Below are 27,743 nucleotides of genomic sequence, written 5' to 3' on the forward strand. Positions count from 1 at the left end.
TAATTGATTAGTCAAGGTTACAGGATAAAAAGTCAATATACAATAAATGTTTGGAAGTTGAAAAACTATACTGCTTATTGTAGCATCAATATATGAAATATATAGGAATTTACGAAAGAAAATACATTCAACAACTACAAAGCAAATTCACAAAACTTCACTGAGACATAACCATGTTTCTGGACCTAAGGACTTAATATTTTAATTTATTCTCCTGTAATTGTGCTGTTGGTTCACACAGCTATCAAATGCCCAGTGACTTTGGTAGAAATTGACAAAATGATTCTAAAATTCATGTGAAAATTCAAAAAACCTAAAATATTCAAATTTTGGAAAGAACACAGATTTTAAAGGTTTTAGTCTGATTTTAAGAATCAATTATAGAATTGTTAGCTTTACTAACAAAAGTGTAATATTGATGAAAGGACAGACAAAAATATATAGAGCACAGAAACAGACCCACACCTGCACTGTCTATTTTCCATAAAATTGCCAACAATGTTTTCAACAAAATGCTCGAAGATAACATCCATCTGAAAAAGAAAGTAGCAGAAACCATCAACATCTCATCATTTAGTAATTAATCTGAAGTTCATAACCTTGAATGCCTGAAACACAAACATTACATCTCATAGGAGATATGGATGAGGAGCACTCTTTGAACATGGGTTAAACAAAGACTTTTTTACCAGACATAAAAACCAAAACCCAAATAAAATAATAAATTGAGACTTCAGATCAGATCAGTTGCTCGGTCGTGTCCGACTCTTTGCAATCCCATGAATCGCAGCATGCCAGGCCTCCCTGTCCATCACCAACTCCCGGAGTTCACTGAGACTCACGTCCATCGAGTCCGTGATACCATCCAGCCATCTCATCCTCTGTCGTCCCCTTCTCCTCTTGCCCCCAATCCCTCCCAGCATCAGAGTCTTTTCCAATGACTCAACTCTTTGCATGAGGTGACCAAAGTACCGGAGTTTTAGCTTTAGCATCATTCCTTCCAAAGAAAGCCCAGGGCTGATCTCCTTCAGAATGGACTGGTTGGATCTCCTTGCAGTCCAAGGGACTCTCAAGAGTCTTCTCCAACACCACAGTTTAAAAGCATCAATTCTTCGGCGCTCAGCCTTCTTCACAGTCCAACTCTCACATCCATACATAACCACAGGAAAAACCATAGCCTTGACTAGACGGACCTTTGTTGGCAAAGTAATGTCTCTGCTTTTGAATATGCTATCTAGGTTGGTCATAACTTTCCTTCCAAGGAGTAAGCGTCCTTTAATTTCATGGCTGCAGTCACCATCTGCAGTGATTTTGGAGCCCAGAAAAATAAAGTCTGACACTGTTTCCACTGTTTCCCCATCTATTTCCCATGAAGTGATGGGACCGGATGCCATGATCTTCGTTGTCTGAATGTTGAGCTTTAAGTCAACTTTTTCGCTCTCTACTTTCATTTTCATCAAGAGGCTTTTGAGTTCCTCTTCACTTTCTGCCATAAGGGTGGTGTCATCTGCATATCTGAGGTTATTGATATTTCTCCTGGCTTACTCAATTAAAATATTTGCTATTAAAAAGACCCATTTGTGAAAGTTTCAGGAATGCCCTGGCAGTCCAGTGGGTAAGACTCAGTGTTTTCATTGGGGTGGCCTGGGTTCAATCCCTGATTGGGGAACTAAAATCCTACAAGCCATATGGTGGGGACAGAAAAAGGAAAGAAGAAAGTTTAAAGTATAAACTAAACTTCATCTGATTAATAACTGGTGTCCAGAATTTTAAAATAACCTTTACAAGAATAAGGAAAACTGATTTTTTAAAAATAAAATTTTTGAATACATGTTTCACTAAAGAAGATAACATGAATATGGGACTTTCCTGGCAGTCCAGTGGTTCAGTGCAGTCAATCAGTCGTGTCCAACTTTTTGCAACCCCATGGACTGCAGCGCACCAGTCTTCCCTGTCCATCAGCAACTCCCGGAGCCTACTCAAACTAATGTCCGTGGAGTCAGTGATGCCATCCAACCATCTCTTCTTCTGTCACCCCCTTCTCCCGCCTTCAATCTTTCCCAGCATCAGGGTGTTTTCCAGTGAGTCGGTTCTTTACATCAGGTGGTGAAAGTATTGGAGTTTCAACTTCAGCATCAGTCCTTCCAATGAATATTCAGGACTGATTTCCTTTAGGATTGACTGGTGTGATCTCCTTGCTGTCCAAGGAACTCTCAAGAGTCTTCTCCAACACCAGAGTGCAAAAGCCTCAATTCTTCAGCACTCAACTCTCTTTATGGACCAGTCCAGTGGTTCAGTTCAGTGCAGTCGCTCAGTCGTGTCCAACTCTTTGCGACCCCATGAATCACAGCACGCCAGGCCTCCCTGTCCATCATCAACTCTCAGAGTTCACTCAGACTCACATCCATCGAGTCAGTGATGCCATCCAGCCATCTCATCCTCTGTCGTCCTCTTCTCCTCCTGCCCTTAATCCCTCCCAGCAATTCTTCGCATGAGGTGGCCAAAGTACTGGAGTTTCAGCTTTAGCATCATTCCTTCCAAAGAAAGCCCAGGGCTGATCTCCTTCAGAATGGACTGGTTGGATCTCCTTGCAGTCCAAGGGACTCTCAAGAGTTTTCTCCAACACCACAGTTCAAAAGCATCCATTCTTCGGCGCTCAGCCTTCTTCACAGTCCAACTCTCACATCCATACATGATCACAGGAAAAACTATAGCCTAGACTAGATGGACCTTGTTGGCAAAGTAATGTCTCTGCTTTTCAATATTCTATCTAGGTTGGTCATAACTTTCCTTCCAAGGAGTAAGCGTCCTTTAATTTCATGGCTGCAGTCACCATCTGCAGTGATTTTGGAGCCCAGAAAAATAAAGTCTGACACTGTTTCCACTGTTTCCCCATCTATTTCCCATGAAGTGATGGGACTGGATGCCATGATCTTCATTTTCTGAGTGTTGAGCTTTAGGCCAACTTTTTCGCTCTCTACTTTCACTTTCATCAAGAGGCTTTTGAGTTCCTCTTCACTTTCTGCCATAAGGGTGGTGTCATCTGCATATCTGAGGTTATTGATATTTGTCCTGGCAATCTTGATTCCAGCTTGTGTTTCTTCCAGTCCAGCATTTCTCATGATGTACTCTGCATATAAGTTAAATAAGCAGGGTGACAATATACAGCCTTGACGTACTCCTTTTCCTATTTGGAACCAGTCTGTTGTTCCATGTCCAGTTCTAACTTTTGCTTCCTGACCTGCATACGGATTTCTCAAGAGGCAGGTCAGGTCATCTGGTATTCCCATCTCTTTCAGAATTTTCCACAGTGTATTGTGATCCACACAGTCAAAGGTTTTGGCATAGTCAATAAAGCAGAAATAGATGTTTTTCTGGAACTCTCTTGCTTTTTCCATGATCCAGCGGATGTTGGCAATTTGGTCTCTGGTTCCTCTGCCTTTTTTGAAACCAGCTTGAACATCAGAAAGTTCACGGTTCACATATTGCTGAAGCCTGGCTTGGAAAATTTTGAACATTACTTTACTAGTATGTGAGATGAGTGTAATTGTGTGGTAGTTTGAGCATTCTTTGGCATTGTCTTTCTTTGGGATTGGAATGAAAACTGACATTTTCCAGTCCTGTGGCCACTGCTGAGTTTTCCAAATTTGCTGGCATATTGAGTGCAGTACTTTCACAGCATTATCTTTCAGGATTTGAAATAGCTCAACTGGAATTCCATCACCTCCACTAGCTTTTTTTGTAGTGATGCTTTCTAAGGCCCACTTGACTTCCCATTCCAGGATGTCTGGCTCTAGGTCAGTGATCACACCAACGTGATTATCTTGGTCGTGAAGATCTTTTTTGTACAGTTCTTCTGTGTATTCTTGCCACCTCTTCTTGATATCTTCTGATGAACTATGGAATGAGGTTCATGACATTGTACAGGAGACAGGGATCAAGACCATCCCCATGGAAAAGAAATGCAAAAAAGCAAAATGGCTGTCTGGGGAGGCCTTACAAATAGCTGTGAAAAGAAAAGAAGTGAAAAGCAAAGGAGAAAAGGAAAGATATAAACATCTGAATGCAGACTTCCAAAGAATAGCAAGAAGAGATAAGAAAGCCTCCCCCAGCGATCAATGCAAAGAAATAGAGGAAAACAACAGAATGGGAAAGACTAGACATCTCTTCAAGAAAATTAGAGATACTAAGGGAACATTTCATGCAAAATGGGCTCGATAAAGGACAGAAATGGTATGGACCTAACAGAAGCAGAAGATAACAAGAAGAGATGGCAAGAATACACAGAACTGTACAAAAAAGATCTTCACGACCCAGATAGAGCAATATTGCATAGGAACCTGGAATGTCAGGTCCATGAACCAAGGCAAATTGGAAATGGTCAAACAAGAGATGGCAAGAGTGAATGTCGACATTCTAGGAATCAGCGAACTCAAATGGACTGGAATTTAACTCAGATGACCATTATATCTACTACTGCGGGCAGGAATCCCTTAGAAGAAATGGAGTAGCCATCATGGTCAACAAAAGAGTCTGAAATGCAGTACTTGGATGCAATCTCAAAAACGACAGAATGATCTCTGTTCATTTCCAAGCCAAACCATTCAATATCACAGTAATCCAAGTCTATGCCCCAGTCAGTAATGCTGAAGAAGCTGAAGTTGAACGGTTCTATGAAGACCTACAAGACCTTTTAGAACTAACACCCAAAAAAGATGTCCTTTTCATTATAGGGGACTGGAATGCAAAAGTAGGAAGTCAAGAAACACCTGGAGTAACAGGCAAATTTGGCCTTGGAATACGGAATGAAGCAGGGCAAAGGCTAATAGAGTTTTGCCAAGAAAATGCACTGGTCATAGCAAACACCCTCTTCCAACAACACAAGAGAAGACTCTACACATGGACATCACCAGATGGTCAACACCGAAATCAGACTGATTATATTCTTTGCAGCCAAAGATGGAGAAGCGCTATACAGTCAACAAAAACAAGACCAGGAGCTGACTGTGGCTCAGATCATGAATTCCTTATTACCAAACTCAGACTTAAATTGAAGAAAGTAGGGAAAACCACTAGACCATTCAGGTATGACCTAAATCAAATCCCTTATGATTATACAGTGGAAATGAGAAATAGATTTAAGGGCCTAGATCTGATAGATAGAGTGCCTGATGAACTATGGAATGAGTCCAGTGGTTAAGATTCCCCAATTCCAATGCAGGGGGTAAGGGTTCGACCTCTGGTTTGGGAACTAAGATCCCAAATGCTGCACAATGCAACAACAACAAAAAGTAATAAGCATGTGAAAACATGATCAATATCATTAATCACTAAGAAAAGTGCAAATTATACACAAAACACCAAAGCATACTTCAGTGCAGTGGAACTCACATTACTGGTGGAATGCAAAATGTTAAAACCCACTTTAAAAAACTCGTAATTTCTATAAAATGACAGATGAACTTATCATGTGATACAGCCATGTAATCTGTAGGTATATTGCCAAGAGGAATTTAAAAAGCTGTGTCCACAGAAATGCTTGTACTTTACTGTTCACAGCAACAGCAGCTTTTTTTGATTCGAGCCAATAGCTAGGGGGAAAAGATTCTGCAAATGCACATGCATAAATGACCTGGTAATAGTACTAGTTTGCTAGGCCTGTCATCATAAAATACCACAAACTGGCCAAACAATACATATCCTCTCATAGTTCTGGAGGCCAGAAGTCCAAGATCAAGATGCTGTTAGGTGCCTCTGCGGCCTCCTTGGTTTGCAGATAGCCGCTGTCTTGTATCCTTCCTCCGGAGTCCTCTGCAGGGGATGGGCTCAGCTGCAGTGCAGGAGGCCAGTGGGGCAGGCAGGAACTCCTTTGACTGTTTTCCTTTATTTCTGCATTTTTGCACTTCTCTGATTAATCTTATTCTTTGGCTAAGGTTTTTGCACAGACAAAATGCAGGTAGAAGACATGGGGCCAGTGGAGGAAGGACCATAGGACCCTGTTCTGTTTCACAATCCTTGAGTGTAGACCATTGTATTGTGTTCAGGGCTCATTTTCCCAGGAAGTTTCTCCCTCTGGAGAGTTTATCTATGGTCTCACATGTGGTCCATCTTTTTTTCTTTTTTTTTTTTAATGGATGGGATGAGACTGCTTTTTATTTTTATTTTTTGGCTGTGCCAGGTCTTTGTTGCTGCGTGGGCTTTTCTCTGGTTGTGGCAAGCAGGGGCTACACTCTAGTTGTGGTGTGTGGGCTTCTCACTGCGGTGGCTTCTCCTATTGCAGAGTATGGGCTATAGAACAAGCGGGCTTCAGTGGTTACAGCACGTGGGCTTACTAGTTGCAGTTCCTGGGCTTTAGACACAAGCTCAATAGTTGTGGTGCTCAGCATGTGGGGTCTTCCTGGACCAGAGATCAAACCTGCATCTACTGCATTGGTAGGGAGGTTCTTCACCACTGAACCATGAGGGAAGCCCTCCAGTGGTCCATCTTGATCTTTGGCTTGTTCCAGTTGGGAGTCCCCTGAGGGTCGCTGAATCTGCGATAAGACATCTTCAAACGAGGCCAGGTGAGAAGGCAAGGTGGTCTCAGGTTTTGTGTTGCCCCCTGAAGGGAATACAATATATAAAAAGGCTTCTATGTGATGGCAACATAGAAGAAAAATCTTATTGGGGAAAGGGATTTCGAGTGCAGCAAATACCAGGAAACCTCCATTAGAAAGTCCCATCTCATTTATCGCCAGAGAATCCACATTGCAGACAGAATGAGTGCTGTGAGGAACTCTTTAGATATAACCACATTAAACAGAATCCACAGTGGTAAAGACTATATGAAAGGGTCTGTGCTACTGTATGCCACAGGGAACTATATTAAATACCTTGAAATGACATAAAATGAAAAAATATATATATGGAATCGCTTTGCTGTACACCTGAAACATTGTAAATCATTTATAATTTTTTAAGAAATAAAAGACGTTATGAGTTCAGAAGTTATGGTAAATTAGGTACAATGATAAACTCCTAGATTGCTGAGAGAAATATTGACAATCTCAGATATGCAGATGATACCAGTTTAATGGCAGAAAGTGGGAAAATGGCAGAAAGAGGAACTAAGAAACCTCTAGATGAGGGTGAAAGAGGAGAGTGAAAAAGCTGGCTTAAAACTCAACATTCAAAAAACTATGATCATGGAATCTGGTCCCATCACTTGATGGCAAATAGAAGGGGAAAAAGTGGAAGCAGTGGCAAGTTTTATTTTCTTAGACTCCAAAATCACTGAGGATGGTGACTGTAGCCATGAAATTAAAAAACACTTTCTCCTTGGAAGGAAAAACTATGACAAACCTAGGCATCATATTAAAAAGCAGAGACATCAGTTTGCCAACAAAGGTGTGTATTGTCAGAGCTATGGTTTTTCAAGTAGTCATATATGGATGTGAGAGTTGGACCATAAAGAAGGTTGAGCACCAAAGAATTCATGCTTCCGAACTGTGGTGCTGGAGAAAACTCTTGAGAATCCCTTGGACAGCAAGGAGATCAAACCAGTCAATCATAAAGAAATCAATCCTGAGTATTCATTGGAAGGACTGATGCTGAAGCTGAAATGCCAATACTTTGGCCAACTGATGGGAAGAGCTAACTCTTTGGGAAAGACTCATACTGGGAAAGATTGAAGGCAAAAGGAGAAGGGGGCGAGAGGATGAGATGGTTGGATAGCATCATTGACTCAATGGACATAAATTTGAACAAACTCCAGGTAATAGTGGAGGATACAGCCTGACATGCTGCAGTCTATGGAGTTGCAAAGAGTCCAACACGACTTAGCAACTGAACAAAAACCACAACCAATTCTTAACACTGGAAAAACTCCTATGAGTTATGTTGGAATGGGCCTTCTGAGTACAGTGAACATGGAATGTTGTTTTGGTAGAGCTATCTACAAGGGCTTCTCTTGTGGCTCAGCTGGTAAAGAATCTGCCTGCAATGCAGGAGACCTCGGTTCAATTCCTGGGTGGAGAAGATCTGCTGAAGAAGGGATAGGCTACCCACTCCAGTATTCTGGCCTGGAGAATTCCATGGACTGTATAGTCCATGGGGTCTCAAAGAGTTGGGCATGACTGAGTGACTTTCACTTTGCACTTTCCCACTCATTAGACATCGAGTTCACACCAGAGGATGGCCTTCTGAGTTCAAGTGAATGTTAAGATTCTTAATGGATTAGTGTGTTTAAAGTTCACATATGTGTGCAACTAATCTCCAGAATTAGTTTCAACTTGCATAAATGGAACTCTATATGCATTAAACAGCCTCTAAGACATCAGTGTAGTTGTATTTGAAAAATAACAAGATAGCTGATAGCTAAGAGTGGAGGCAGACTGTCATGCTATGTTGTAACCACTGGGGTGTGTAGGGCTGGGACCTTGCTGTGTTCCACAGAGTCTGAAATAACAGGAATGGAATGTGTGTGTGCTCTGCTGCTGCTAAGTCACTTCAGTCGTGTCCAACTCTGTGCGACCCCATAGACGGCAGCCCACCAGGCTCCCCCGTCCCTGTGATTCTCCAGCTGTGTTCAAATCTGTGCTATCCCATGGATTATAGCCCACAATGCTCTTCTGTCCAAAGGATTCTCCAGGCAAGAATACTGAAGTGGGTTGCCATTTTCTCCTCCAAGGGATCTTCCCAACCCAGCGATCAAACTTGTGCCTCCTCTGTCTCCTGCATTGGCAGGTGGATTCTTTACCACTGCGCCACCGGGAAGTGACAGAAATAACAGAGCCCTAACGAGAAGATGCTAGTAGTGAAGAACCCGCCTGTCAGTGCAGGAGACATAAAAGACATGGGTCTGATCCCTGGGTCAGCAGGATCCCCTGGAGAAGAGCATGGAAACTCATTCCAGTATTCTTGCCTGGAGAATCCCATGGATGGAGGAGTCTGGTGGGCTACAGTTCATAGGGTCACAAAGAGCTGGACATGGCTGAGGTGACGTAGCATGCAACCTTTCTCAGCTTTTCCAAGTGCATGCGTATGTGCTAAGTTGCTTCAGTCGTGTCCAACTCTTTGCGACCCCATGGACTGGAGGCCACCAGGCTCCTCTAGACTACCAGGCTCCTCTGTCCATGGGATTCTCCAGGCGAGAATAATTTTCCCGACCCAGTGATCCCGACCCAGATCTCTTCTGTCTTTCTTGCATTGGCAGACTGGTTCTTTACCACTTGTGCCACCTGGGAGTTCAGTTCAGTCACTCAGTCATGTCAGACTCTTTGCGACCCCATGGACTGCAGCATGCCAGGCCTCCCTGTCCATCACCAACTCCCGGAGCTTGCTCAAACTCATGTTCATCAAATCGGTGATACCATCCAACCATCTAATTGTCTGTCCCATTCTCCTCCTGCCTTCAATCTTTCCCAGCATCAGGGTCTTTCCCAATGAGTCTGTTCTTCACATCAGGTGGCCTAAGTATTGTAGCTTCAGCTTCAGCATCAGTTCTTCCAATGAATTTTCAGGACTGATTTCCTTAAGGATGGACTGGTTGGATCTCCTTGCTGTCCAAGGGACTCTCAAGACTCTTCTCCAACACCACAGTTTAAAAGCATCAGTTCTTCAGCGCTCAACTTTCTTTATGTTCCAACTCTCTCATCCATACATGACTACTGGAAAACCGTAGCCTTGACTAGATGGATCTTTGTTGGCAAAGTAATGTCTCTGCTTTTTAATATGCTGTCTAGATTGGTCATTACTTTTCTTCCAAGGAGCAAGCGTCTTAATTTTATGGCTGCAGTCACGATCTGCAGTGATTTCAGAGCTCAAGAAAATAAAGTCTGTCACTGTTTCCACCGTTTCTCCATCTATTTGCCATGAAGTGATGGGACCAGATGCCATGATCTTTGTTTTTTGAATGTTGAGTTTTAAGCCAGCTTTTTCACTCTCCTCTTTCACCCTCATCTAGAGGCTGTTTAGTTCCTCTTCACTTTCTGCCATAAGGGTGGTGTCACTTGCATATCTGAGGTTATTGATATTTCTTCTGGCAATCTTGATTTCAGTTTGTGCCTCATCCAGCCTGGCATTTCTCATGATGGACTCTGCATATAAGCTAAATAAACAGGGTGATAATATACAGCCTTGATGTTCTCCTTTCCACATTTTGAACCAGTCTGTTGGCCCATGTCTGGTTCTAACTGTTGCTCCTTGACCTGTATACAGACTTCTCAGGAGGCAGGTAAAGTGGTCTGGTATTCCCATCTTTTAAGAATTTCCCACAGTCTGTTGTAATCCACACAAAGGCTTTAGCGAAGTCAGTGAATCAGAAGTAGATGTTTTTCCATAATTCTCTTGCTTTTTCTATGATCCAACTGATGTTGGCAATTTGACTCTGGTTCCTCTGCTTTTTCTAAATCCAGCTTGAACATCTGGAAGTTTACAGTTCATGTACTGTTGAAGCCTAGCATGGAGAATTTTGAGCATTAATTTGCTAGCATGTGAAATGAGTGCAGTTGGGGTAGTTTGAACATTTTTTGGTACTGCCCTTCTTTGTGATTGGAATGAAAACTGACCTTTTCCAGTCCTGTGGCCACTGTTGAGTTTTCTGTATTTGCTGGCACATTGAGTACAGCACTTTAACAGTATCCTCTTAGGATTATAAATAGTTCAGCTGGAATTCCATCACTTCCACCAGCTTTGTTCTAGTGATGCTTCCTAAGGCCCACTTGACTTCACCCTCCAAGATGTCTGGCTCTAGGTGAGAGATCACACCATTATGGTTATCTAGGTCATAAGATCTCTTTTGTATAGTTCCTCTGCGTATTCGTTCCACCTCTTCTTAACATCTTAAGAGCCTGGGAACTCCGTTTCCCAGCGCACCAGAGGGACTCTAGGCAACTCTGAGAGTTGATAGGCGTTGCGGCAGCGGAAACTACATTACCCAGAAGTCTCTACAGTGCTAGGCGGTGTAGGCTGAGCCAAAAAAAGCTTAAGAGAGCCTGCATACGTGCGTACACATTGCCTGGGGGCGGGACTTCCGGCGTTTGCCTTGTAGTCTTTGAGCTACTGCTGTCCTGCTGCTCACTTATTCAGGGATTTTCAGTCGCGTGGTGGGCACCGAAGAGACGGAGCGGAAAGCGAGAGGAGATGCGTTGGCCCCGCTGCCCAGTGGCGGTGTGAGGCCCCCTGAGCCCGTAGTTGACGGCAGTGCCCTCGGTCCGTCCTCGCTCTTCCCATGACCGGCGACCGAAGCCGCGGCGATGACGCCGGCTCAGGTGGGTTCTCCATCTCCCGAACCCCACCGGCCTGACTCCAGCCTCCGAGTCCCAGATCCGGACGGAGTGGCCCTGTCAGCCATAGAGTCCAGAACTGAGGGCAGCCTTGTGAGGGGTCGCCCTTCAGCCAGTGGACAGGGGTGAGAGAGAGAATTCCCTCGGGGGACGACGGTGCACGGCTTGCAGATGCTCACGAGTCCGGAGCATTGAGAAAACTTGGGGTCACTTTTTTCGGGGACAGAGGGAAACAAGCTGTCTCACCTGAAACGACATCCTAAGCGGATGGGAATCGTGGAAGGTTGCGAAGGGAGTGAGGAAGACAGGACCTGTGATATTGTGATTTAGAAGCAATATAGATGTGTTCATTCGGATGATCATAATGTATTTCCCTTGTGTATTTGGTCTTGATCCACAGTTGTAGACTCACAACTGCCAGGACACTTGGAATTCCCTAAGTGTTGAGAGTGATTGTGTCTTGTAATGAGAGTGAGCTGACTTGTGGAAGCACCTCAGGATGGGAGCTGATTACCAGGAGAACCAATTTTAGGTTTTGAGGGCTGCCTGTTTCACTCCCACCTCACGCCCCTTCAAGGAGAGGAGGGGGTCTGGACGTTGAATCTGGCTCCCATAGCTAATTATTATTATTATTTTAAAAATAGTTTTATATATTTTTGGCAGTTTGGGGTCTTCCTTGCTGCCCACTGGGCTTTCTGTAGTTGCGGCGGGGGCGGGGGTGGGGGTGGGAACTACTGTTCCGTGCACAGGCTTCTCAGCTGCAGTAGCTTCTCCTATTGGGAGCACGAGCTCTAGGGCTGTTCAGTACTTGCCACACGTGGGCTCAGTAGTTGTGGTTCCCAGGCTCTAGAGTGCAGGCTCAGTACTTGTACCACAGGGCCTTAGTTCCTCCGAGGCCTGTGGGGTCTTCCCAGATCAGGGATGGAACCTGCGTTTCCCTGCATTGGCAGTCAGATTTATTACCATTGACCCACCAGGGAAGCCCCCCAAGACAATTACTGAATCAGTCATGCCTGTACAATGAAGCCATTAAAAAACCCCAAAAGGCCAGGGTTCGGAGAGCTTCTGGGTTGGGAAGATAGGGAGGTGCTGTTGAGGTGAAGTTCCAGAGAATGTGGAAGCTTCTTCCACCTGGCTGTTCTTGAGCTGTGCGCTTTTATAATCAACCAGTAATCTAGTAAGTTAAGTGTTCTTTTCATTTCTGGGACCTGTACTAGCAGTTTATTCAAACCCAAGGCAGGGGTCTTGGGAATGTGTGATTTATACCCTGTGGGTCAGAAGCTCAAGTGAGCGCCTGGGCTTAGGACTGAATCTAAAGTGCTAGGAGCAGTTTTGTGGGGCAAAACCCTTAACCTGTGGAATATTAACTGTTTCCGGGTACATAGTGTCAGAATGAAGTTTAATTTTTGAGCGCTCTGCTGCTGCCTGAGGATTGCTTGGTTTTGTGTGGGGTGCCCACCCCTCACCCCATTGGCACTGGATCCAGGAACTGGATGAGGTATGGAGGCAGGGAGGCTGGTGAGGAGGACGTGGTCAAAGAATTCAGGAGAATTGTGACAGGAATTTGGATCGAATTGGCAGAATTTCTTGCTGCAACACAATGGCTGTGAGTAGAGAGTAGAAGACCACTCCAAATTTTTTTCCCCTGAACATTTAAGGAATGGTGATGAGGAAGTCTGTGCAGTGAGTGGGATTCAGGGAATGGTGATGAGGAAGTCTGTGCAGTGAGTGGGATTCAGGGAATGGTGATGAGGAAGTCTGTGCAGTGAGTGGGATTCAGGGAATGGTGATGAGGAAGTCTGTGCAGTGAGTGGGATTCAGGGAATGGTGATGAGGAAGTCTGTCCAGTGAGTGGGATTCAGGGAATGGTGATGAGGAAGTCTGTGCAGTGAGTGGGATTCAGGGAGGAGAAGATCATGAGTTGTGTTTGGACATGGTTATTCTGAGACATTTTGAGATGGAGATGTTAGAAGATGGAGACATCTTGTGGGTAGAGGAGTATAAAGATCTGGAGGATTGGGAAGGTCGCTGGTCTGGTCCTTTCTGAGGGGTGTACTGTGTGGACTGGACCACATTGTAGCCAGGGTGTACTGTGTGGACTGAAGGAAGAGAGTCTTAGGTTGTTATTTCACATGGTCTCCATGGTGAGGTGTGCAAGGCCTGAGACTGGAGGTGAGGGCACGGATGGGTGTAGGAGGGAGCAGGCCTGCTATCGGATGGATTCTGACCTGTGTGTAGAAGGATCCATCCAGGTGGACTCAGGAGCTGACCTGCGAAGGAGGTTGAGTGGTGAGTTGGTGTAGATTCTCCCCACTGCAGGCTTCGCAGGCCCTCAAAACCACTCCCTGTAGAACACGGCAGAGGTCACCTGGGCTACTGGAGCAGCCGGTCCCAGACCAGGGTACTACCTCATCTCCTCAAGCCCTCAGAGCAAGAGGGGTGGTGCACTGTCCAGCCCAGGGCTCCCTGAAGCTTCCTCCAGGCTACTGTGTTACAGGCAGGCTCAAAAGGACTAGTAGCTGATTCGCTTGCTCAGCGCCTTCCTGCACCTCATTAACTTAAGAGTACATGACACAGTTACTGACTTAAACACTAATGAACCGATATCCCTCTAAATACACACATGTAGGTAGGCCATTAGAAATGAACATATTGAATTAGTTAAATTTATCCAGACACTTGATCGTTGGTTTGCATGATAATATACAATTACGTATTTGCTTACAATGTGAAATTTTACTTCTCACATCTTCTTAAAACCTTAAAAAGTAGGAGAAACACACACCCAAATTTCAAAACTATCAGTTCACTTCCACTGAAAGTGCACACAAAACCCTTGATTGTGTGGATGGTACCACTGACACATAGTGTGTACTTCTTATGTTTGGTATCAGTCTCAGCCCTCTGAATTGAAACCATCCTTATTCCCATTTTACAGATGGAGACACTGAGGCCCTTGTGCCTTCTAAAATACTGACTTCGTGTGTGCGAGTTCTATAAGGAGGTGGTTCAGACCATGAAGGGGTTCCCAGGTGGCTCAGTGTAAAAGAATCCACCTGCCAATGCAGGAGACACAAGAGACGCGGGTTCAATACCAGGGGTGGGAAAATCCCCTGGAGGTGGGCACGACAACCCATTCCAGTATTCCTGCCTGGAGAATGCCATGGGCAGAGGAGCCTGGCAGGCTGCAGTCCATGGGTCACAAAGAGTAGGACACAACCACTGAGTAACTGAGTGCTCATACATGTCAGACCAGAGACTCCAAATGGTGGGGAGATATAAACGCGTTTGGTGGTTAGTTTGGCCCTGGAGTTGGTGGGTGAAGAGTAGGCCAATACAAAATGGAAGGAAATACAGCACATGCAGCTGCTTATGGGGTGAACTATCTTAATTTTTATTACAGGGCCTTGTGGTCTTTGAGGACGTGGCCATATATTTCTCCCAGGAGGAGTGGGGACTTCTTGATGAGGCTCAGAGACTCCTGTACTGCCAAGTGATGGTGCAGAATGTTGCACTTCTGTCCTCCGTGGGTAAGGCCCCCTGCCCACCGCAGCGTCCTGGGCCGGGCTGTGCTCTTCGTCACTTTCTAGGGCTGCCTCTGACCTTCCCACAATTGGTTCTCATTCTGTAGGTTGTTTTTTCATTTCATTTATGGTTTCCTCTGCTGTGCAAAAGCTTGTAAATTTGAATAGGTCCCATTTCTTGATTTTTGTTTTTATTTCTGTCGCATTGGGAGACTGACCTAAGAACACATTGGTCTGATTTATGTCAGAGAATGTTTTGCCTGTGTTCTCTTCTAGGAGTTTTATGGCGTCACGGCTTATGTTTAAGTCCATAACCATTTTAAGAGAGCTTCGTGTCTGGTGAGAGGGGCTGCCCTACTTCATTGATCCACTACTGGACTGTTTAGACCTGCTTTGCCCTTGTACTGATCCTTTTAGAGTGTGGGATTTCCTACAGCGGGCCCCATCCCTCTCCCAGCCTTTCCTCTTTGAGTGCTCTCTTCAGGCCCAGGTGGTTGCTTACCCTGAGCAATAGGAGGGCCCTGGGTGCCTGACAGGGTGGACGTTATTTCCGTAAGGTCAGGAGAGGCTCAAGAGCGCATAGCCCTGGTACGTGGGGGTGAGGAAATGGTGAGACATCAGAGCTGGGGTCCTGTCACACCGGGCGTGTGTCCTATATCCAGCAGTGTGTGGTGCCAGAGTCCACACTTCACTTCCTCCTTTTCTTCCCCATTGATTTTTTGACTCTTCACTCCTGGCCCTGGCTCTCATCCATTCCTCTCCACTGCTCCTTTTGCAGTGTTCTCAACATAACCTCCATTTAAAGTGGTGGAACATGTGCATGCATCCTTAAATACTCCTTGTCGTCCAACTGCCATGTTGCATTTAGACATTTGGGGTCTGGACAGAACCTTCTGCACATTGCTCACCAGTTACCAGTAGCCAGGCCTTGTTGAAGTGAGCTGTAGACCTTCCTCCCCTCCCTGCACCGTACCCCTTCCTCCTGTCCTGGCCTGTCAGTTGTCTGGGCTCTGCCCTCGGATGAGCCTCCCAGGCTCCACTCTGCACCCCAGGCCTTCCTCACATGGGCTCTAGACCCAGGCCTCTGCAATCCCACAGACTTATTGCTGGGCCGGTATGAGACACACTGATGGGCCCACCTTTATTAGCATCTCTCCTTCCAGGTTGCCGGCATGCCACCCAGGATGAGGAGGCCCTTTCAGAGCAGCATGATGTGGCTGCAAGGTCACAGGTCAAGACTCCAAAGCCAGGCCCATGCATCCAGAAGCCTCACCCCTCTAAGACATGCAACCCACTCTTGAAAGACACCTTATGCCTGGCTGGGCATGGTGGGACACAGCCTGAGCAGGAGGTGTCCGCATGTGGGGAGAGTCCTTCCCAGCATCCAAAGGAGCCACGTCAAAGGAGACTCCCTGGATGGGGTGAGGGGAAGACTTGCTGTGTGAAGAATGACAGTGTTCACGTGACAGATGAGACCTGGCCATGTCGGGAGAGAGGGCAGGAGTTCCTAGCCCAATCCAGCACTCTCCAGCACCAGACCCCTCACACAGAAGGGAAACTGCACAGCAACATGGAGGGCAGGGCAGCCTCTGAAAGTGGGCAGGATGATGACAAGTGCAGTGAATGTGGGAAGACCTTTAGCCAAGAACACACAATTGTTGAGCACCAGAAAAACCTTTGCTGTGAAAGCGGGAAGACCTTCATCAGAAAGTTCCACCTGGTTCAGCAGCAGAAAACTGACACTGAGACAAGACTCTCTGAGCAGCTTGGATGTGGAAGGTTCTCTGCACAAAAGTCTGGCTTCACTGCACACCATCGAGTTCACACTAGGTTAGTGCCTTATGAGTGCAGCCAGTGTGGGAAGTGCGTTAAGGACAGCTTCACACTCACTGTTCATCAGAGAGTTCACACGGGAGAAAAGCCATATAAATGCAGCAAATGTGGGAAATTCTTTAGGTACAGCTTCACGCTCAAAAGACATCAGGGAGTTCACATTGGAGAAAAAACATATGAGTGCAGCGTGTGCAAGAAATTTTTTGTAGACAGCTCCAGGCTCATTATTCATCAGAGAGTTCACACTCGGGGAAGGCGTTTTGAATGCAGCAAATGTGGGAAATTCTTTAGGTACCACTTCACACTTGAGAGGCATCAGAAAGCGCACACTGGAGAAAGGCCTTATGAGTGCGGCATATGCGGGAAACTCTTTAGGCATAACTCAAATCACATCAGGCATCGGAGAAATCACACTGGAGAAAGGCCTTATGAATGCACTGTATGTGGTAGAGTCTTCAGTCAAAACTCCCACCTCATTCGGCACCAAAACGTCCACACCAGAGAAAAAACTTATCAATGTAGCAAATGCGGGAAATTCTTTGTGGACAGCTCCACCCTCATTATTCATCAAAGAGTCCACACCGGAGAAAAGCCTTATGAGTGCAGAGAATGTGGGAAGGTCTTCAGGTACAACTCCAGCCTCATTAAACATCGGAGAGTTCACACTGGGGAAAGGCCTTATGAATGCGTCAGCTGTGGGAGAGGCTTTAGCCAAAACTCCCACCTCCTTCGACACCAAGAAGTTCACACTAAAGAGTACTGCAAACAGGGAAGACTTCAAAGCAAAGTCTGATCTGATTTAGCGCTGGGATGGACTGCTATCTAGGTGTTTAAAATCTTTTTTTAATTGTTGTGAAGTACATGTAACATAGAATTTACAGTCAACCATATTTAAGTGTAAGTTCAGTAGTAATTCATTGTGCACAAATATTCAAAAGTCTTTTCATCTCATACAAGTAAACCCACCAGACAGCAATTCTTCGTCCCCCCTCTTACTGACTGACAACAACTATTCTGCTTTCCGTGTATGAATTATTCTCACTGGGTAACTTATATAAGAGTCATCAAGTTATTCTTCTTTTGTGGCTGGCTTATTTAACTGACCATAATGTGCTTAGGGTTCCTCCATGTTCTAGAATGTGTCAGAATTTCATTCCTTTTTTGAGTAATGCTCCATCTTCTGTACATCCTACTTTTTCTGTTTCCTTTCATCATTGGGCACTTGAGTTGCTTTCCCTATTTGGCTGTTGTACATAATGCTGTTATAAATATAATGGCATAAATATTTACTTGGACCCTGCTTTCAGTCCTTTTAAGGTATATTCCCAGACAGAGTTTTTGGATCATATAGTAATTCAATATTTACATTTTTTGAGGAACTGAAGGGCTGTTTTCCATGGTAGTTGGGCTGTTTTCCATTGATACAGCTCGAGGTTTCCAATTTCTCTACACCCTCAGCAATGTTTTTATTTTCTTCTTGTTTTATTTTTTATTACACTAAGGGACATGAGGTGATATTTCATTGTGATTTTGATTTGAATTTAATGGTGTTGAATAGTTTTTCATCTGCTTGTTGGCTGTTTGCATTAGTCCTTTGAGAAAATGTCTCTTTCAATCCATTGCCCATTTTTTAATGTGGTTATTATGGTCATTGTTATTGTTATTTAGATGTTAGAGTTCTTATATATTCTGTGTATTAACTTGTTATTAAATAGTTTGCAAATATTTTCTTCCACTCTGAGGGTTGTCTTTTCACTGTGTCTACTTAGTAATTTTTTTTTTTTTTTTTTGCACAGAAATTTTAAATATTAGTGTAGTCTAGTTTATTTCTGTTAATGTTGCCTGTGTCTTTGTTATCATGTCCAAGAAATTATCACAAATCCACTGTCATGAAGCCTTTTTCTTATGTTTTCTTCTCCGAGTACTATGCTTTTAAACCTTAATATTTAGGTCTTTCATCCACTCGGCGTTCCTTTCTCTTTTTTTGGCCACATCACACGGCTTGCGGGATATCAGCTCCCAACTAGGGACTGAACCAGGGCTGCAACAGTTTTGTTAAAAACCAAGAACAGATATCTGTGCTTTCTTGCTTTCTCTGCTTCTCTTGTGGCTCAGCTGGTAAAGAATCTGCCTGCAATGTGGTAGACCAAGGTTCAATCCCTGGGTTGGGAAGATCCCCTGGAGAAGAGAAAGGCTACCCACTCAAGTATTCTGGCGTGGAGAATTCCATGGACTGTATAGTCCATGGGGTCGCAAAGAGTTGGACACAACTGAGTGACTTTCACTTTCACTTGCTGTATCTGGAGTATCGCCAGCCTTTTGAGCCCTTTGGTAAGAATACGTGCCCCACCCCCTTGATTGGTTAGTGTGGACATCACCTAGCTTTGCCAGAGGACTGGATCTGGCTTTGCTGGCAGTTTTCAGAGGTTTCCCTTGTTCAGGGTCATTAGTGATTGTCTCCTGATAGTCTTGACAGATTTTTCCAGCCTCCATTTTATCCGCTCCTCAAACTCCAGGCTAACCTTCCTGGTTCTTGCAATAAAGGTCTTTTTTTTTTTTAATTGAAGTATAGTTCATTTACAATGTTGGGTTAATTACTGCTGTACAGCAGTGACTAATTATACATACATATTATTTTTTTAAAATATCCTTTTCCAGTATGGTTTATAATAGGGTATTAAGTAGAGTTCCCTGTACTTTACAGTAGGATCTTGTTGTTTATCCATGCTATGTATAAAAGTTTACATCTGCTAATCCTAACTTCGTATTCCATTCCTCCCCTCAGTCTTATTGTTTAAGCTATCTTTACTCTTTAACTTTTTGTGACCTAAAGGAAATAGCAGGAGGACAACAAACAGCTCTCAGTGTAAATCTGGCCTACTTGTATTGCTTCCTGAGACTTTCTAGGAAAATCTGAAGGGCCCCTGCACCAGGATCTCATGCCCTAGACATGAAAATTATTTGTGGATCCACAGTCACTTGGGGCAGATGGTTTGCAAACAGCGGTATTTGGCAGTAGCCTGAGTTGGGGCCCTTGAATTTAGTGAATGTCCCTTGGCAAAACTGAGAGCTGTCTTCTGAGATCCACCGTAGGAGCTGTGTCCTGAAGAAAAAACTCATGTAGGTATATGTTCATGGACTTAAGATCTAAGAAGGCCTAGGGGTGGGAACCATATTGTGTACAGAAACAGTGACTGGGTTAATAGGGACTGGGGGAGATTGCAGCAATGTAGAATCGATAAAGTGAAGTCGCTCAGTCGTGTCCAACTCTTTGCGACCCCATGGACTGTAGCCTACCAGGCTCCTTTGTCCATGGAATTTCCAGGCAAGAGTACTGGAGTGGGTTGCCATTTCCTTCTCCAGGGGATCTTTCTGACCCAGGGTTCGAACCCAGGTCTCCTGCCTTGCAGGCAGATGCTTTACCATCTGAGCCACCAGGGAAGCCCTTTAGAATGGATAAGCCCCTTCCAAACGGACATGTGTTTCAGTAACTGGCTAAGTGGGAAGAGAGTGTACAGAATGAAGGACCTACAGTCCAGTCCATGGAAATCTGGGTGCATCCCCTTTAAGAAATCTGAAAGCCACAAGGCTTCCTGTGTAGCTCAGACAGTAAAGATTCTGCCTGCAATGCAGGAGACCTGGGTTTGATTACTGGGTTGGGAAGATCCTCTAGAGAAGGAAATGGCAACCCACTCCAGTATTCTTGCCTGGAGAATCCCCATGGACAGAGGAGCCTGGCGGGCTACAGTCCACGGGGTCTCAAGAGTCAGACACGACTTAGAGATTAAACCACCACCACCACCACAGTCCAGTCCATGGAAATCTGGGTGCAACCCCTTTAAGAAACCTGAAACCCCGCCCGCGCCTCAGAGCCCAAGGATCCTCCTCTCCAGCAACTCTTCTGTGGTGCGGGGGAACCTTTTCCGGATGGGGGAGCACCGCCTCTTACCTGGACCTGGGACCCAGTGAACTGCTTTACCCAGAAGGCACTGCGCCGCACCTGTCACAGATCACTGAAGACACAGGCACTTCCGTTCTGGAGGACGATGTCTGGGCGGGTCTGTTGATGTGCACCGCGGATGACGTTTTGTAAATAAGGATGTGTTTACTTGGTGGGGAGCTTGGAAACGTTGGACCAGCCCGAGATCTGGAAGGTGGGAAGCCTGCCCCTTCTGCTTCTCTTGAGGCGGGCACGAGGCAATTTCACTCCACGTGCCCATTCTGCAGCAATAAAGATTCAACTGCAGAATGGTATTATTAATACAGAGACTCGTTTGGAGGCCGTTTATCTCCATTCCCCAACTGATCAAAAGGCCAGGCACCGCTACAATAGAATTTTACTCTCTTCTTTTTTAACCCTTCGATTTTGAAGAATTTCCAATTCTTAAGGATACAATCCAAAGGCGCTTCTGGCTTAGAAGGGGATCCACCCATGTTGAATAACCTGCAGCTGAGAACTGAGGGTCACAGTGTTGCCACAGGTCGCCATGGAAATAGGGGTGCGTTGCCTTTACCAATAGGTCTGGCGCTTCAGACCACAGTTTCTCCCCGACCTTTCCGCCTCCACACGCCTCTGCAACTATCAGGGAGAACCAGAAACGTGCCCTTTCCATGGGTGGATTAGGCGCACAAACTCCTTTACCTCGAGGTCTCTGCCCGGCGCATCCGCACTGTTCCAGTGGCCGCCCAGAAGATGGGCGTTTCCGGAGGCCCTTGCAGGCAGAGGCGGGATTTCTGGCGTCGCGGTTGTGACGTGGATTCCGGGAGAATCCGGGATTCCACGTGGAATCCGCGTGGTGCCCAGGATTCTGGAGTGCCTGTGTAGGCTGGGAGTCCTCACTGGGGTCCGCTTTTGGGGAGGCTCTGGAGAGGCGAACAGAGGACAGAAGAAAAGATGGGACTTCTGTCCGCTTGGTTATTACGAAACATGGTTGCTGTCGTGGACGGGCCGCCTGTCGCGGAGCTGTCGCCTGGGGCTGCGCTCCTTCGGAGGCCTTCGCAACCGCCCTCTGTCCTTGTCCGCTTCGGATGCAGCAGCCTAAACTTCCGCGCCTTTGACCAGGAGGAGACTGGGGCTCGGAGCTCGACCGTCCTCTCGGGCTCACCACACCCAGGGGAGTGCGCGGGTTCCGCCGGCTTTTCAACCCGGTTCTGCTCGCAGGACCCACGGCGGCTGCCGCGCGTATGGACCGGGCTCAGGTGAGTGGAGAGTCCTCAAGCCTTCCCGACTCAGGTGTGGGGGTCGTTGTGTTCTCAGGCTTTCCGAACTTGGCCTTCCTCTCTCCCTTCTCTTGAGTATGAAGGCGGTGGAGGGCGGTCGGTCAGTGACGGTGAACACGTGGCAAGGAACCCCTTCCCAGTGTTGACGGGATGAGGTGCGAAATGGTTTGCAGGGCTTAGGAGCCCCAGGAACAAACACTTGGAGGTGAGGCTGAATTAGGCACTTTCTGGAAACGGCAGGTATCTGCGGTTATGTGTGCTGAGAACAGAGAGCAGGCAGTCAGGAGGCCGAACTGGTATGGCAGCCTGGGGAGCTGGACCTCAGTTCTGACAGTGATGAGAACCACAGAAGGTTTATAACACAGAAGAGAGGTGATCTGACGTCAGTGTTGACAGGCTCCCTCTAAGTAGAGTGGAAAGCCTGGGGAAGCCTGAGGGTGGCAGGGAGACCAGGCGGGATTTACTGCAATAGCCCAGGTGTATTGATGGTGGGGCCAAAAGTGGACGTTAAAGAGTGTATGGATTTTGTATGTTTTTAAACTAGGGCCGGTGGAGATTTTGATGAGAAGTAGTGATGTTCTGGGACTCTTCACCTGTCCCTCCCTCTGTGCTTGAGTCTGGGGGCCTTACAGTAGGAGTCCTTTTATAGCCCAGCACCCCAAATCTAAGCCAAGAGTTGTATGAAGAGGTTCCTGCTTTGGGCAGCCAGTAGGAGGAACGGAAGGGTGCATTAGACTCAGGAACCGCTTGCACAAGTGCTTAAGGGGTTAAGATTGAGTTGGGAGTCATCAAGAAACCACAGGTCTTAATTCTGTCTGCTGAAAAAAAGGCCAGAAGTTGGGCAACAATAGCAGGCTGAGGAGCTGGGCTTCTGTTTTGAAGGTGATGAAAGACATGAACTTCCGGGATGCCTCAGTGGTAAAGATTGCACCTGCAGTGTAGAAGATGCAAGAGACAGGTTTGCTCCCTGGGTCAGGAAGATCCCCTGGAGGAGGGAATGGCAACCCATTCCCGTGGTCTTGCCTGGGAAATCCCATAGAGAAACCAGGAGGGCTGCAGTCCTTGGGGTCCCAAAGAGGCAGACTGACTAAGTGAGCATGTAGCAGGCACAAAAGACACGGCAGATTTGGAAGAGAAGAGAGATGCTCTGAATCAAAACAGGCTCCCTCTGGCTGCTGTCTGGTTGAGAATGGAGTGTGGGCGTGAGGGAGGAGGCTACTGCACTGGTCCACAGAAGTGCTGATGGTGGCAAAGAAAGTCCCAACCGGGCACTGAGGACTGGGTGTCTTGTTCAGGCACTGGGGTAGCAGTGGAGCCTGTCATAAACACAAAGGAGTTCTTCCGGACACTGTGCAGAGTGGTTTCAGGGGTGGGGTGTGATTTGGAAGTGTAGACTGGAAAGTTTTCAGTCTTAAAGGAGGGGGACCCCAGATATGAGGAAGGTGTGGTTCAGAGTGGTGTACCTGGTGGGAGGAGCATGGGCTGATGGCCTGAGAGTTGTTTCTGGGAGGCATGGTCAGGAGGATGCCCGCGGGAGAGTGCTTGGTGCCCTTCCTGCCGGACCTATGGCTTACGTAGTCTGTCTGCCCGCCTGCCTGATTTTGCTCTGGGCTGCCCACGGTGATCAGAGGGACAGGAGAGGGCAGCCAGGAGTGGTGTCATGGCCGAGTATTGCCTCCGAGTTGGGAGGCTGGGGAGCAGAGGAGTCAGGGGGTGGGAGGTGAGTTGGGGGCCTGGAGAGTCCTGTTGTGTGTGGGCTCAGCTGTCCCCATCGTGGCAGGGTGGTGTGACCTTCGAGGATGTGTTCATGTACTTCTCCCGGGAGGAGTGGGAGCTGCTGGAGGAAGCTCAGAGACTCCTGTACCGTGATGTGATGCTGGAGAACTTCGCACACGTGGCCGCCTTGGGTGAGTCCCTGTTTCAGTTACCTATTGGTACATGTCAAACTACTCCAAAAGTGAGTGATGTAAAACAGTAAAAAGGCCTTATGGAAGTTTCAGTGTGTCAGGAACTCGTCACAGCTCACCTGGTGCTTTTGGCTCAGGGTCTGCCATGAGGCTTCTCTCAAGCTCCCAGCCGAACTGTTCTCATCTGAAGGCCGTTCTCGGGAGGATCTCACTCACAAACTCGTGTTTTGTGTTTCCAAGAGGTCATTTCTTGTGGCTTGTTGGTCAGAGACCCTTGGCTTCCTTGTCACTGTCGCCTTTCTGTAGCGCATCTCACAGCAGGGAAGGAACCTTCTCTCTGAGCAGAGAGAATGTCCAGGATGGTAGGTGGTCTTTTTCTAACCCGACCTGGAAACAGTGATCCCATCATTTTTCTCTGTTCTGTTCTTAGAAATGGGTCAGTCAGTGCAGCCTCTGGTCAAGGGAAGTGGCTCATGCAAGGGCAAGAACACCAGGTGACAGGTCTTCCTGGGCCATCGGAGAGGCTGCCTGCCACAGGCCCACATGCCTGCTGCAGTGTCCTTGGGTTCGGTTTTTCCCTGGTGCCCTGGGGGCAGCTCTTCCTGTCCTGCCAAATCAGGGGCTCTTCCCCCTCCTGTCTTGGTTCCCAGGGTAGGGGCTGTGGGTGCCCAGGGCTGTGTATAGTGCCCCCTCGCTGAGCAGTCCCGACACCTGCTGCCCAAAGCCTTCCTGGAGGAGGTTAAGCGTTCAGGGCGCTCGAGTTGGCTTCACAGATTGTCCCGGGCTTGGGCCCTTCTAGACCCATGATGTGTCCGTGTCTGTGTTCTGCCCCCACCCCCTGGCTGACAGTTCTCGGGGACGGACTTTGCCAGAAATTGTCGCTATTGACATGTCACTGCTTATGGAGGGCATAGGGGTGCTCTGCCAAGTCCTCCTATGTGGTTTTTGTCTCTTTAATGTTAACCTTCTCTTCTCTCTGAGCTGGGTCTATCTGGGCCACTCACCTGTGCTATGTTTGTTTGTTTGTTTGTTTTTACGACTTCTACCTTCCAGATCCCATGTAGGTGCCCAGTGGCAGAGAGGCAGAGAGCCCCGGGTGCCTGTGGGTGGACCTGCCTCCAGCCACACTGACAGCCCAGAGCAGGGGAGCTGAGAGAGAGCCATCTGAGGGTTGGGCTCACATCGTACCGTCAGCCTGCTTTGTGTTCACCGGTGTTTTCTTGCCAAGGCCCATAGCAGTGCTCACTTCTCCCTTTCCTCACCATGCTTGGCACTTGACGTTGTTCTCCTGTCTTCCATCCCTTGGCTGTTTTCCCACCTCTCCGGCCTCCATGTATGCCACTCATTCTCCTCTGCTCACCCTGCAACGCTCTGCCACATTGGCTGCATTAATGTGTCATGAGCTCTGTTCATATCCATATGTAGTCCTGAAGAGCCAGCTACTTACTTGCAATCAAATTTTCCTGGACAGAGCCTTCTGACAAATGAGCCAAGCTCACCTGACACCAACAGCTGCTGCTGCTGCTAAGTCGCTTCAGTCGTGTCCAACTCTGTGCGACCCCATAGACGGCAGCCCACCAGGCTCCCGTCCCTGGGATTCTCCAGGCAAGAACACTGGAGTGGGTTGCCATTTCCTTCGCCAATGCATGAAAGTGAAGAGTGAAAGTGAAGTTGCTCAGTTGCGTCTGACTCTTACCGACCCCATGGACTACAGCCCACCAGGCTCCTCCGTCCGTGGGATTTTCCAGGCAAGAGTACTGTTTAAACCCTGTTTAAACTGTTTAGACCCTGTTTAAACCCTTCTTAGAGGAGTGAGTTGGAGACCTCGCCTCTGCTTCCAGTACTGTTCACCATCATTGTGTCTTTACTCATCACTGGAAGTCCTCCATACCTTCCAAGGCCCAGGACTGACAATGGGCCCTTCCTCACTGATCCTGGCCCCTCATCCTGCCGGAGGCCCGTGAACTCACTCACTGGTGTGTCACACACTCGGAGGTGATGGACTTGCTGCTTCTTACTGAAGTCAGCATGTCCTTCACTAGCAGCTCTTTGCTTTCAGGTTATTGATGTGAAGCAGACAATGAGGAGGCCCCTTCTGAGCAGAGTGTTTTTATGGAATTAGTGTCAGAGTTCAGGACTCTTGGGTCCTGTCCACTTATCCAGAAAGCTCACCCATGTGAGACAGGTGACCTGCTCTTGAAAGCAGGTCATTTTAACACCTGGATGAACACCAGGGTCATGCCCTTCACTGCACCTGTACACTTGTGACCCCTGTGGGCAAGGATTCCTGTTGAGTGAAAACTTTCATCAGCACCAGAAACCACATAGTGGTAAGAATCCTGTCAGTAGAATGATAATGTGGCCTCACGTATGAAGAGCTGTCCGTGAGTTAGGGAGACCTTTTATTGCGGGATGTGCAAGTAAAAGACTAGACTTTGGGTGACACCAGGGAGACAGTGATGAACTGATGCGCTGACAGTGAGAAGGCCTTCCTGAGCGCCTTCACTCTCAACAACCAGATAACTCAGGCTGAAGTGCGAGCCTGTAGGTGCCTGCCGTGTGGAAATCTGTCCAAGGAGAAATCCGCTCTTATTCATCACAGAAAACTTCATGGTGGAGAAACATCACATGTGTGCAAGGAGTGTGGAGAGGCCTTCATTCACCTGTCTCACCTAAAGACCCACCAGAAATTTCACACTGGCAAAAGACAATATATGTGCAGTGGATGTGGAGAAGCTTACAACAGAAGCTTGCACCTTGTTCAGAACCAGAGAACTCACACCGGGGAAAGACCTTATGAGTGCAATGAATGCAGAAAACCCTTTGGTTGTAAAAGCACACTTGTTCAGCACCAGCGTGTTCACACTGGCGAAAGGCCTTATGACTGCACTGAATGTGGAAAAGCCTACAGCAGAAGCTCCCACCTTGTGCAGCACCAGAGAATCCACACCGGGGCGAGGCCTTATGAGTGCATTGAATGTGGAAAATCCTTTAGCCCTAACTCCAGCCTCATTAAACAAAGGAGAGTCCACACAGGAGCAAAGTCTTATTTGTGCGGCAAATGTGGGAAGGCTTTTGGCTACAAAGACACACTTGAGCAGCACCAGATAATTCACACTGGTGCATGGCCTTATGAGTGCAGCGAGTGTGGGAGGGTCTTCGGCTGTAAACACATGCTTGTGCAGCACTGGAAAATCCACACTGGAGAAAGGCTTTGTGAGTGCAATGACTGTGGAAAACTCTTTAGCCATAGCTCCAACCTCATTGTGCACCAGAGAATTCACACTGGAGCGAAGCCTTATGAATGCAGTGAATGTGGGAAATGCTTTAGCCACAACTCCATCCTCATTCTACAAAAGACACATCACAGTGGAACAAGGCCTTACGTGCGTCGTGAGTGAAGAAAAGCCTACATTAGTAGCTCCCACCTTGTTCAGCACAAGAAAGTTCGCACTGGAGCGAGACCTTATGAGTGCAATGAATGTGGGAAATGCTTTAGCCACAACTCCATCCTCATTCTACACCAGAGTTCACACTGGAGAAAAGCCTTATGTGTGCAGTGAATGGAGGAAGGCCTATAGCAGAAGCTCCCGTCTTGTTCAGCACCAGAAAGCTCACCCTGGAGAAGGACCTCATGAATACCACAGTTTTGGTGACCCTTTAGCTGCATCTCTTAAACTTGTTTAATGCCCAGAAACTTCAACTGGAGCAAGGTCTTATGAATGGAGTCAATGCACTGTGTCCCTTTTGAAGATTATAGGACTCACACCGGCAAAGGTGGGAATCATCTTGGTACAGAGACACTGAGATAATGGAGTGGGGATGACTGAGGCTCGTGAGAGGATGGGTATCTGTTCTTAAGGCAGCATCTCTATATGTCCCTGTGATTTTGGCTCTGGCATGAAAGTATACAGAAATTCTCAGGACCTTCACACCTCTGAGTCTCCTGTGGCCAACACACTGTCTCAGTAAATAAAGGTTTGTGGATTCCTGTA

General features: G+C 46.9%; 1 protein-coding gene and 1 pseudogene across 1 annotated transcript in view; both read left to right on the forward strand.

Annotated features, from left to right (window-relative positions):
- The window catches only part of LOC113875540 (zinc finger protein 772-like), a 38,056-nt gene extending 19,700 nt beyond the window's left edge, over positions 1-18,356 (forward strand). Inside the window, exons 1-3 of the mRNA XM_027514012.1 lie at positions 10,978-11,249; positions 14,668-14,794; positions 15,952-18,356. Coding sequence (XP_027369813.1) covers positions 11,235-11,249; positions 14,668-14,794; positions 15,952-17,414 — 1,605 coding nt within the window. The 5' untranslated portion in view covers positions 10,978-11,234 and the 3' untranslated portion in view covers positions 17,415-18,356. Of the gene's footprint in view, positions 11,250-14,667; positions 14,795-15,951 lie in introns of the transcript that reaches the window.
- Positions 18,357-23,648: 5,292 nt separating this feature from the next.
- LOC113875784 lies at positions 23,649-27,743 on the forward strand (annotated as a pseudogene).

The sequence above is a fragment of the Bos indicus x Bos taurus genome, chromosome 18, assembly GCF_003369695.1.
Source record: "Bos indicus x Bos taurus breed Angus x Brahman F1 hybrid chromosome 18, Bos_hybrid_MaternalHap_v2.0, whole genome shotgun sequence".
NCBI classification, from domain to species: Eukaryota; Metazoa; Chordata; class Mammalia; order Artiodactyla; family Bovidae; genus Bos; species Bos indicus x Bos taurus.